The sequence below is a fragment of the Dromaius novaehollandiae genome, chromosome 3 (assembly GCF_036370855.1).
Source record: "Dromaius novaehollandiae isolate bDroNov1 chromosome 3, bDroNov1.hap1, whole genome shotgun sequence".
Taxonomy (NCBI): Eukaryota; Metazoa; Chordata; class Aves; order Casuariiformes; family Dromaiidae; genus Dromaius; species Dromaius novaehollandiae.
Window position 1 is genome coordinate 44,581,703 of NC_088100.1, and position 13,194 is coordinate 44,594,896.

The 13,194-nt window shown below is 37.1% G+C and overlaps 1 protein-coding gene across 3 annotated transcripts in view; it reads right to left on the reverse strand.

Moving 5' to 3' along the window:
- Positions 1–13,194, reverse strand: part of MMS22L (MMS22 like, DNA repair protein) — a 98,379-nt gene that overhangs the window by 8,081 nt on the left and 77,104 nt on the right. For all 3 annotated transcript variants that reach the window (XM_026122125.2, XM_026122124.2, XM_026122126.2), the window contains 4 exons: positions 12,451–12,593; positions 12,135–12,294; positions 9,706–9,875; positions 2,000–2,211 (listed from right to left, as the gene is read on the reverse strand). In XM_026122125.2, the coding sequence (XP_025977910.2) occupies positions 2,000–2,211; positions 9,706–9,875; positions 12,135–12,294; positions 12,451–12,593 (685 nt within the window). The remainder of the gene's footprint in view (positions 1–1,999; positions 2,212–9,705; positions 9,876–12,134; positions 12,295–12,450; positions 12,594–13,194) is intronic.

Here is a 13,194-nt window from a genome sequence, read left to right on the forward strand (position 1 = left end):
CTGCTTCCTGACCATCCAGCAAGTTGTAACTCAGTGACTGCTGTTAAGTTCTAAAATATTCTTCCCAGATCACTAAAAGCCATTTCATGTCTTACAAGTCACCAACTGCCATTACACTTTCAGAACTTCCTTTCCACTATCAATCTTAAAATTCACACATGCATGCACACATTCACAAATAAATCTATTAAGATGACAAAGTTTGAGTATTCATAAGTTAAGAAATGTCAGAATTAAGACTGTGAAATCTTAATTCACTTCCTTAATATGGGATAATACAGGCTTTATTTACAGAATTGCCTATCATATTTACCTGAATATAAGATCAACCTTCAGTTTTGTTTAGTCAAAAGGCATGCACACTCTTTAATAAATTAAAGCACAATTACCTTGCATATAAGTAATTGCCTTATATTTGAGGGGGTTTAACTCCCCTCCTGACATGGACCAAAAGTCCAGATTGCTCCATATTCCAGGGTACATAAAACAAAGAGCTTCAGCCTTTCAGCAGAAAGGACGGAACATTTATGGCTGCTGCTGGTATGGGGTTAGTAGTGACGGTACAGTTGACAACTTCTGTTGGCTGTGCCTCTACCTCTGCATAGCCTGACACATACGAGAGTCCACCTCTGGGCCTCCCATGCACAGGTGGCTGTGACAAGTGTAAGCACTACAACCTGAGAGTACCACCTGAGATGCAAATATGTGATGTCCTATATTTGAGAGCATTTTTTCTAGAAAAATACTCGCATTTCATTTGGCCATGTGCAATACTTCTTCTTGCTATCTAGGACCTCCATCCTCTGTGTCTCTCACTCAGTCTCCCTCATCTGATCTCTGTTCACTTGGAAGCTCCTCAATTCTGCTTTGCTGCTCTATATACACTACCCTTCCCTGGCTCCCTGCTCAGCGAATTACAGGCTCTTTCAGTTGCCTAATTAACAATTCCAGTATGCCTCCCCCAATCTTCCAACTCATGGACAGAAACAAAAACAAATCCACTTACTTGCAGGTAACAGAGGCCAAAACAAAACCCAACTCTCCCTCCCTATTGCTCAAACCGGAAAAAAATTCCTTACGGGTTTGTATTCACTACAGGGTGACTATTGCTTAGCAGAATTAATGGCAATACTGGAAGAGGGAACACTGGGGGGTTAGATGTAGGTACACTCAATCTGGTTTCATGGATTTAGGCACACAGGCATGTAAATCGCCCTGGGTCCTGAACAGGTATGTCAACATACAACTGCACTAACAGTGTGTGGACTTAGAGAGCTTGACCTCTCAAGGACACAAGCCTAGGGACTCCTGGACGTTTCCAGAGTATTTTATCCAAGTCAAACTGAGGCAGAGGTATTTATTTATACAGCTGAAAAGGGTTCAATAGTCAAAGAATAAACTATGGTCTTGCTTGCCTTCTCCTTGCTCTTTAGCTTGCCAGCCCACAAGCCACAGCCTTATTGGGCTGTGATTTGCTATTCTTTTCTCTGTCATGTTTTCCAGCTGCCAAATTCTGGAAGCAGCGTAACAAAAAGAGAACTATTGGCAGTTTTATCTTTTACCTGATTTAAAAAACCCTATTATAAGAAAATGAAATAAACAAATATATAATTTTTATAAAGCAAATTCTTTTAAGACGACCTACAAAGTCCTACAGATTTTGATTCATCTCCTGCTTACTTCACTAAAAAAGTAAAAATAAAAGTATAACAGGAAAAATGTGCATTTAACTGATAAGTTTAAGCTGTGTTCTCATTATTGTTGTCATGATTTCTTTCGCTCTCAGACTGCACTCTGTCATGTCCGCTATTTTTAACTGTTACATCTTGAACCAAAGTAGGCTGAGAGCTTGTCACAACATGGACTGTCTTTGATTACACTTTTGTATAGCCGAGTTCAGACCCTGCATGCTATTGAGAAGTAAACAATGACACTTCCCTTCTCATCAGCTATTTGTGAAATCTGAATAAATGATGCTTTTTCCTTCACTGGGCCTTACTTTATGACATGCAGAGTGGTCTTCCGTAGATGGAGCATCTGGGGGACTGTGATGGAACTGCATAAGGCTAGCGCCATGGGATGCAGCCCAGCTCCTGGTGCAGTTGGTGAAGAAGGGAGAAATCGTCCAAAATACTGTTGAATAATGCTCCCAAGCAGTTGATTCAAATAGGGCCCCTGAGTTTGGGACTGACAACATATAAAGGACAAACCCTGCAAAAGAAAATTCAAAAATGAAAATGGAATAAATCCTTAACAATGCCAGGTTGCATACCTTCTAAACTCTGCTACACTCCGTGTGTAAACTACTGCTGCACAGAGAATGACTACTGCATGGCAAATAAGGATCAGTCATTTGCTGCAGCTATGATGGTCTAAGGATAAAGACAAAGTCAGGGCAAGGCTTACAAAGGAGTGAAAATATCTTTTACTAGATAACTAACACACTTGGAAGAAGAGCTCTGGGACACACAAGCTCCCCTTCCAATTGGAAATAAAACCATGACATTACACACCTAAGGAAGGGCCTCTGTATCCAAAAGTTCTTTTCTTTTTCAGCCTCGTACGTGGTCTAAGAAAGGATATTAGTCAAGCAAGGTGTATGAGGAGAGATAGAGCACCTCATCAGTTTGTAAAGTAACTTGTGATATTTTTGCATGAATGGCATAGTAGAATAATGAGTGCTTAGAATAGTGGTCGGACAAGAAAAAAATTCACTCATAGTGTAAACAGGTTTTTGTAAATTAAACACCAATTATAAGAGATTTGGAGATTTTTTAAATCTCTTTAAAATAGGGCTTAAACTGGTGTGACTTAGCCAATATAAGCTATATTGATGCCAAAGAAAAATCTATAATGAAAGTACAAAACTGTCCAGAAAGTGCTGATCCGAACACTGCCCCATAGTTATACAACATATACATATTTGTGAAAAAAGACTACTTCTCTTACTGATACAAGTCTCTGTGAGAGAAAATTAGAGTTTCCTTTCCCTTCCTTCAATGACTGAAAGGAAGAAGAATGAATCACTACAAACTGAAAAAAAGCCGAATTATCTCCTATCACAAGGGTTGCAGTAAGCAGTACAAACGTCAGTCTCTTCAGAACTCACGTTTTTTGTAATAGTTTTACCCAGCAGGAGTAATGTGGTAAAACAAGCAGACAAGCATAGAGTTTGCTAGACAGGAGCTTCACCAGTATTTCAAACTTCAGCTGATATTGCAATCCAGATGTTTGCCAGAGTCTAATTTTGGTAGAAAGAATACCTGCTTAAACAGCGATGGTAAGGTAAGCTGAGGCCCCAATCTATGAACGAATAGCTCAGGACTCTAAGGTATGAAATGTGGAAACGGGGAACTCATGAAAGCTCTTGCTCTTACAGGAGCTCCTTCCCAGAAAGAGTCTGTCTTCACCTGCCCATGTGAACATGACAGAAGAATTCTTCCAGGAAAAAAGCAGGTTGAGACCACAGCTAAGAATTTCTTGGCACTTCCTTGAAATGGACAGTTCCCACTTTTGCTTCCACACTAAATAAATACAAGAAAATGGAATTTAAGAAATAAAGTGCTTAAGGATCTGCCTGAAGACTTCCTGTAGGAAGCCCTCCTGAACACAGACATCTTTAGTTAGGGTAGAAGTTCACATGCCTCTAGAGCTCCTTGAAAATCTCGGAAAGTTCCAATGATAAAAGCCACAATTACTGAAAGAAAACTTGGGCTTTAATGAGCAATTCACATTCTCTCAGCCATTTGCTTACATAAGCCAAATTTTGTACTAAAAGGCAATTGCTACTATATCAGAATTCTTTAAAACACTGCATGGCAAATACAAGACTCAGAGAGACTTGTATTTGATGACGTTATTTAGTTTGTAAGCTTGAGTGTTTGGTGTTTCCAATGAGATACTGCAGGATGTATAAAGCAGCCACTTGCACTTTCTGTCGCACTGCTCTTATAAAAAGAGAAAATATTCCATAATCCTATAATCAAAGCTGGACCTCTCAAGTCTCTAGACTGTTTCAACATGAGTAACAACTGTGAGAAGGTGTATTTATCTGATCCGAGGGACGCAAAGAACACTGCAACCTTACAGAGGATACCTGCTTAGAACATTCAGTTCATCTGACAGGTAGGAACATCAGATAAAGAACACATAAAGAATGTAACACCTGTGAAGAAGCAATGATGATAATTACTAAAATAAGAGAATTCTTCAAATTAAGGAGCAGCAAATGCTACATAGTATACAAGAAAAAAAGGAAGAAATCAGTTACTACAAAAAACTAAGAGTTACTTTTCTTAAGAAATGATCTTAAAGTTAGTTGATAAGTGGAAGAAAAAACAAGGAATATTAAAATTTAGATCTCTGAAGGAATAATGCCTTGCAATAGTTTCATTTGATAGATCAACAACATTTGCATGATCTTTCATAGAAGTATTTTCATTTTTGAGTTGAAGTAAACTGATATTTTTTGGGTGTGGGATGGGGAGAGAAAGAAGTAATTTAAAAAAGGAAAGGATTAAATTACAAAACACCACCCTGAGAAGAACATTACTGAAAAATACCTTGTTGGTTAAAGAAAACCAAGGTCAGAGGTTACTATTATTTTTTCCCTTTGGTTACCTAATGAGGATACGGAGTTCTCTGGAAACCCAGTACAGAGAACTCTTAACTAAAGGTGCATTTAGAAACATTGAAAAACCTTTTGTTCTGTAATCTAATGTTTTGTTTAGAAAGGGTTCTAGTTTCCTTTATGATGGGTTAGGCTGAGATGCTGCCTCTTAAAAGAGGCATGATTTTTTAAAATCACACAGCAATATCAAAATGAGCTTGGGCTTCTTTTTTGGAAATGAAGGTCCCCTGGCTTTAGCTCAATACTGGATTCTTCATTTTGGAATCCTTCCTTCGGAATCCTTTGTCACTCTAATCTTCAAAAAGGGCAAGGAGGAGGACCCAGGGCAGCCTCACCTCAATCCCTGCAAAGGTGATGGAGCAGCTCATCCTGGATGCCATCACCAAGCACATCAAGGAGAAGGTGGTGATCAGGAGTAGTCAGCATGGATTCACAAAGGGGAAATTATGATAGAATGACTGGCTGGGTAGATGAGGGGTCTTTAAAGGTCCCTTCCAACCTCAACTGTTCTGTGATTTTGTGATTCTTTTTCTTACAAAGTGTAGAGAGCAACAGACCTCCATGAGATCTGACAATGCCATATGCCAAGTGGCAAAAAGGATGAAGTACTGGCATTACATGTAGCTGTGAACTTCTGAGTACAATGGAAAATATCCTAGGCAGTATTGGTCAACAATGTGATAACAAGGAAATCACATAGTACTTTCTTCCTTTAAATCCTATTGGTAATTAACAGAGATGAAGGAAGCTACTGTTCCTGTGACAGAGGGAAAAAAAAACAATCAAAAAACGCATGATACAGGACTGCAGTTCTGGACCAGAGGTCTGAAGTCAATCACATCAGACCCCTAGGACAATCTCTACAAAGCAGATGGACATTAAAGAGTTGATGGAGCTGAGCTCTTTTCTTCACTGTGTTCTTCAGTCAGCTTCTGAGGAAAAATAGGAAAAAAAAACAAATTTTAAGGGGAGTAGAGGAGCATGACAACATCTGCTCCTCATTTTAGCAGAAAGACAACTGACTCCTGTGTATATTCACTGCAGGAACCTTTTGTGGCCAGAGCTGCCTCTTTCTTCTGATTTATTCATATATCTGTAAATCACCTGCGGAGAGTGAAGAACCGATTAGTATGGATTACTGGAACTATTCACTGCAGAAATGCCAAGCTACCTAATGATGACTTATAATATCAGTCCTGCTGTTGGAATAAATCTGCTCTTCACCAATTAATGTTGTACAATTCCTATTAAACACATACTATAATTCACAAAATGTATTAATAAGCTTGCTCAAATATCGGACCACAGATGTGGCTCACACGAGGGCTTTTAAGGTCTGATCTCTGACAAATGCTGAGCCTGCACAGCCCCATTAAATTCACTGGAAAATGTATGTGCCAAGCACTGCTTAGAATCAAGCTCTTTCAATGCTGTCCTGTATTTAGATAGATATCAATCATGTTCTGTATTTGGACAGGACTAACACTCATAAATCAAGCAGAGTATCTTATCTTTTCCATCATAATGCATGTTATGCTTATTCCATGCACCTACACTGTATTCTGCAAGACATATTTAAACTACTATATCTTCTCTGAAATCAGTTCTGTACACTGCTTCAGTTCTTTCCCATATTAGTGGTAAACATACACTAGGATTCCTCCAAATCATTCTCTAAGAAATCCATCAAAGAGTAATCTAAACTGTTCTGAAACTCCCTGTAGTAGGCTTCAGCAAACCACTAATACAAAAATCAGGTCAATTTTTCACAACAGCAAAACACCAAATGTTAGATTTTACATGCCCTTATCTCATAATTAAAAACAGTCCCGTAAAACTTTAAAATGGCTGTTCACTCATGGTCTTCATGCTTTACCTTTCAATGTCTGTCACTCAAACAACTCTGAAGACAACTATGGTATTACATTCCAACAAAATCTTTCCTGGGTAATCAACTATTATCAAAACAGATGGTGCACAGTAAAAGGAATAATATCCATATAGCAATCCCTGGACAAGAAAAAATATCAGTTTAAAAGCTGCAAAGCAATGCTAGAGCTAAGTTAGATAATGTTAGAACTAATCTTGTCAAGGCTGCATCAATGACTGAGTCTGAAAGGTACTTCTAGACAGGTTCAAAGTGAACAGATCGGTTGCCCAAAAAATATCAAAAGGCACAGGCCTATAGCTCCTATTTATGTATACAGTCAATGCAGATAAAACAAACTAAATACAGCCAGTCTAAACTGAAAAGAGAGAAATGCAATGTCTAGCCTTAGTACTGCTCTTAAACAGTGCATTCAGCTACTGTTTTTGCCTGTGTAAAATTACCTAGTGCTTGTTAATGTCATCTATTAAAAATAAACCTATATGTTGGGGGTGGGATGGATGCGGGAGGGATACAGTCATCAATTTTGATGAATTATGAAGATGATAATAAACCATTCCTAGCTATGCTATTAGGAGAGAAGAATTTTAGTTGTCCTAAAAAAGATAATAAATTGGCCTCTGCCTTTACAGGGCAAAGAACAAAGGCAATGCCCTCTCTAGTACAGCATGATGGCACTACTCTCTTGTAAGCAAGTTGTTTGGCCAATTGCATCACCATTACACAAGGAATGTGACAGTTTGGGGAATCTTTTTCTATACAATATAAGAATTCTATAGGTCTTTATGAAATTGGTGCATCAATTAATGTATAAAAGTAATTACCTGCTACTAAGACTGTTTTCAAATCCTTCTCAAATTAGAAGCAACGGAGAAAAACTCACAAAAAAGAATCAAAGACACCACATTAAGACTGACTGTTGAAAACTTAGGAAAGTTTTGTGCATGTGCACATTAATATGTTTTCTGAGATCTGAGGAGGTTTTTTTGGACAAAGGAGCCCATGCTGAAGGAGCTGGAGAGGGACAACCAGGACAAGCAAGAGAAGACTGAGACAGAGGCTAGGGCTTTTCAGAAGACTGAACACTCCACACCTTGGTTTCCAAATTCCTGTTTTCTGTTTTCATGTAATCTCCAAAGGATTAAGTTGTGAATGAGAGTATTAACAGGAACAGATCTATGGGACAATGCTTGTCTGACACTAGGGTGAAGTAGAGATCCTGCACTAAAACACTGCTGTTCGTCCTTGATGAATGGGCACCAGACAGAGCTGCCTGCCAAGGACAGCACCTGATCATGCATTTCATCAGCAGCTCATCTTAATGAAGGTGAGATTATTCCTAGAAGACTCAGTCTATCTATCTTCCCCACCATGGCTACATCCTTTCCTTCTCACATACACTGTTATATCACTTTTCTGCTCTGCCTGATTTTTTGTTGTTGTTGTTAGGGCTAGTTGTCAGTTGAATCAGCTCACAGATTTCAGTCATCCCACATTCAAAAAATCACTAAAAATCATTAAATCATTAAACCACACATGGGGGTAAAAGGAAAGGAATTTACCCCTTTCACTGTCAGCTAACAAATCCACTCGCTTAAGCCAACTGTGAAACAGCAACCTGAGAAGTCAAATATAATACCTAGAACCCATTCAATCTCAAAGGAGCTCAGAAGCAGTCCTGTGAGAATAAATTTTTTTAACTATAATGACATAATTTCATTTGGGGGTTGAAGGAAGGAAATTCTGAAAGAAAGAAGCCATTTGAACCTTTAAAAATTTTGGAACTTTTTAAAGTAAAATCAGTTAAAGTATAAAAGTTCTGTACTGAAATATGAAAAAATAAATCTTCTGCTCTTTTTCCGCTCTCTTCCCAAACTACTTCCCTCCAAAACTGTTTGTCAAATTGGATTTTCTGGAAGCAGCATTTTTTCTAAATTAATCTATTTCCTCAATAAAATCATCTAGCTCAGCTTGAAAGCACAAGGATTAGGTAGTAGATTGCTGAAGGGTCCCACAGTGGGGTCAGAAAGTCAAAGACAGACAAACAAAAGGGGTAGCAAGGGGCCACAACACTTGGACTTCAAAACTAACTTGAGTGGCTTCATCTTAAAACTATATCCATATGTGCAGACTACAGAGAAACAACATAATACGCTCTCTGGCTAAAATACTAAATTAGCAAGCAGAAAATCACACACTGTGGTAATATCAGTGTCCAGATGGTCTTAGATGTAGATAGCTTCTGAAAATACCTACAGAGCAGCAAAGAAGCAAGTCATATTCTGCACATCATTATATAATCATATTCATTTCCATATGACATGCCATCAATCACAATGCAACTTTTGAAAGAAGGAATAAATCTAAGAGATGTTTACAATGTCACTACTTCACTGTTTCACAACTGATAACTTTTAAGGATTGTATTAATATTGCAATCAAAATGAAGGCTAGGAGGGAAGGGGAAAAGGTCAGTACAAGAGACGTAAGGATTTATGAGGAATAATATGTCAACTTATTTATTTTAAAAACATACCCTTTTCCCTTACTCACCCATGGGAATTCACCCCTTCTACAACATCATCAAAGCCTTACAGAGTTTCAAGAGTAATAGATAAGTCAAAGGAAGAACGGGAGGAATAATGGACAAGAAGGCTTTAGTCATGAAAGCAGAAACAACAGGAAAGGAATTTGATTTGGCAAAACATATTCTCAAACTGTTAAGACAAAACAGTGTCATGATATGCAGAGGGTGTCTTTGTTACTAAGAGCAACGAAAAATATGGAGAATAGCACATCTTAATTATCCACTGTTAGCAAAGTCAAGGATGATACAAAGCACATTTGTTTGCTCTGTCTTCTAAACAAGTGTCTTCCTATCAATTATGATTATTTGATCCGCTATTTCAGAAATCTCTCACATCAGAGACCAGTGTAAACAGCAGGTTAGCTAAAAGCTTCTTGAGGAACAGTGATCAGACCAGCAACTCCAGAGTATATCACAGCATAGCAGCACACACTGAGAAGGAAGCCAATGAGGTGGCATTTTTCTGTCCACTTCCACTTCTCTTGCTTCTTCTGTAAATTCAACCAATGCTTGTTTTGAACCGGGGAAAAAAATTTGTCTGCTATACGAATGCTTTCCTGAAGCTAAGTTTTCTGCTGGTAACACAATTCAGACACTTACCTGCAGATAAAGAGGCAGGCTTTCTTGAATGGCAGACAGCAAAGCCACAGACAGCTCTTTGTCTTGCTGGAGCACAGAGTGTGGCAGCAGCAAGCAATCTATGATGCGGAAGAGGAGCTGCTGCGCTTTGGAAGTAGCCAGTATTGGTGCCCAGAACTTTACAAGACATCCTGTTGGAAAAGAATCAAGGAATACCAAAGTAATTTAGAGTTGGGGGGGAAGCCTAAACAGGCAATTTGTTAGTTAGATAAGCCAAGAGTAACAATACCAACTGAAATGCTCATTCCCATGTACTCTTTCCATGGTACATGCCTAGAAAAAGCCCAGTGAAGAAGATTTAAAGTCCGTTTACAGTTCAGCAAAATGAAAGCACCAAATTGTTTTAATACATAAAAAGTTTTTAGGCAAGTGAAGTTGCTTTAGGAAAAGTACAGTAAAGCCATTAAGAAAGAACAGTTTCTCACATCTCTGCAGCAAAATTAACCAACAGTGGAACATAAAACTATTGCATATGGCACATGTGCACTTAAAAACATTTACCTTTCTGGGTACATTAATCATGTTTTACAGAAAGACACTGCCTTTGCCTTCCATTCACATTTGTCCAACAATACTGTGGCCACATCAGCAACTACTCACACAGAATTCAATATTAGAAAAACCTTAAATTTCTTTTAAACTCTATTTAATGTTTTTAATTTAGCAAACTAAAAAGAATGAGGTGCTGTCAACTCTATAGAAAGACCATCCTCTCTTCAGATCTTGGTGGGCTCTCAGTTCGCAAATTGCAAGTCTTAGAGAACATCTTACTTGTTTTCAGCACATTAATGTATTGCTTGCACAACTTTAGCCAGTTTTAAAAATCTTATTTCTGAGTTGCAAAAAACTGTAAAAAGTCATTCATGTGTAAATACCCTGACTTACAGAAACATCCTTATTACAAGTGAGATGCATTTTTTCTTGAGAAAATTACTACATACTCAGGATCAAAACACACATGAAATAATATAGGGCGTCTAATTAAATAGATTCCTATGTTGTAGTTTTCACAAACATGCTTCAGTTTATATTTAATTAGAAGCAAGAAAAAGTTTGCTGGGTGGAAAATACAGAAATATCTCAAGAAAATATTAGTAAATAATGAAAGATCAAAAATAGCCTGTTACAAGATATTTTTACTCTATAAAAGTCATCCCATTACCATCTCTAAAAACAACGAAAAACAACATTAATCTTGTGGAGTGAAAGAAAACACAATGATCAATCATACAGAAAGAGAAGGAGCACTTAACAATACTTTTAATAATGTTGTCTAAGCGCCTTGTTTTGAAAGAAACATGCTCATTCGGAACGAAAGTACTCCTTCTATTACCACTGCTGTGATGCATGGGACAGTGGAAGACACAATATGATATGTATAGTGTCCGCAGATGGCAAGTTTTTAAAATTTGTTAAGTATCTTACTTTGTCCCTATAATTTTACAACATCACAGAATGTTAAAAAAGTGATTGAAATACACTTAAATATTTTTTGTAAAGTCTTTTTCTTCCTTAACTAAAAAGAAAAGACAATTTCTTGTACACAATAGCATGACTGAAGATTAATCATTTCCTACTGCAAAGAACAGATAGGAAAATATCAATCTAAAATTATTTTGCAAGGCTCCAACATCTCGATATGTGAAAACATTTCATTTGACACTTATCTTGTATAGCAAAATATACAGATCTTGCAATGGAAAAGTAAAGCATTTTATAAAATTCAAATTCCAGTACATTTGATGCACCTTCTGTGATGTGGTCATGCTGTTCACTATAGTCTTCATAATCATGATGTACACTGTGTTTACATGCAAATCATTACCTCTGTCTTTAAGATACATAAAGTTTATCCTATTATTTAAAGATAAGCAGGTCACATTCATTCGTAACAAACGCCGTGATTATTTTTGCATCCTATTACTGGTTCTACACTGTAATGAAAGGATACTAGAATCTGAGCTTTAATAAAGCGCAGAGAGCATATAAGAAGAGCAGTCCTAAAAGGATGCATATTACATTTCTAATTTGCATAAGCAGACTTGTCCACTATCATAACTCCAGTAAACATAATGTAGCATGTCATAATAATGCTTCACTGAGTTGTCATTGTTTCTGGTTTTATTTACAGAACTGTTTTCAGTGGTGAAAGCCACGAAAACCTCCTACTTCTGAATAAAAGCACAACTTTGCAGGGGTCATTTCAAAAACCACAAAGAGCTTAGGTTTTATAGCATCACGATAAAAGACAAAGTCAGTAGAATAAAATTTTCTAACTGTCATGTCTTTGTGACTTTGCTTTTTTAAACCATTTAAACAGATGATAGATAAAACGAAAGTACAAAAAGTCACATACATTCCTAAAAGAAAAGAGGTTGTGAAACAATTACCTATGATCCAGTAAGTAAGCTGCAGACCTTCTGGAGGTCCTTTTACCTTCAGATAAGGTTTCACATACTTTAATATATCTCCTAAATATTCCAGAGTCCTTGCTACCATGGCAGATTTTTCAGGGAGTGTTTGAAGACCACTGTAAGTTCTGCCAACAGCCTGAGAAAACAAAGACATTGAAATAAACACTGGATTAAATTTACTAACTCTCATGAGGCTTGGGTGAGTAATTTCTTCTTGAACACAAAACCAAAATCTTATATGCAGTTCCATTTCTCTTAAATTATCCTATGAGCTAACACAAAGGTACAGTACCTTAATGAACTGGACAAGAGCGTTTTTAGGGTCTTGCTTGAAAACTGACTCTTCAACATGAGCCTTTGAGAGAATGTTTTCTACTTCTTTGAGTTTAAAAACCAGTCGTGTCATTTCAATCAGCTGCTCCATATAGACTTTCCCTGATTGTTACAAGAGAACACAACAGTAAATGTAGTATACAGTTATGCTTGTCTACTGCTTTTCTATTTACTTTTCCCCCCACAAAATTATAAAGTAAAATATGATTTTAAAATGTCCAAAACACAAGTATTCAGCAATTGACAGCGCCTTTCTAGACAAAGAATGTGTGAATCTAGTACAGATTTACAAGAATAAAGAATATTAGGGATGGATAACTAAGCCTTTCATTTTACTGATGTTCTTCTTAGAAATCTACAAAATGTGCATGAAAAATAGTTGCTAGAAGATATGTTTTACAGATAATTAGAACTGCAGTGTTTTGCAGAAAGAAGTGAAGAAGGATTGCTCACTACATAATGAAAAGAAGCTAAGGAAAACAAAATATCTAATATAAAATAGCAAAGAATTGTTTACAATTGGATTTTTTTTTTCTTTTAGGGCATTCACAGCATGATTTCTGACTATTTACTTCAGATTTTCACTTTTTTCAGAGCAGTTTCTCCATGGGGGAAAAATAGCTTGTCTCCTTGGGAGCAAGTTTTTGTTCTTTGCTTCCAAGGAAACAAGCTCTTTTATCTTTCTTTGTGATAAATTTGTCAT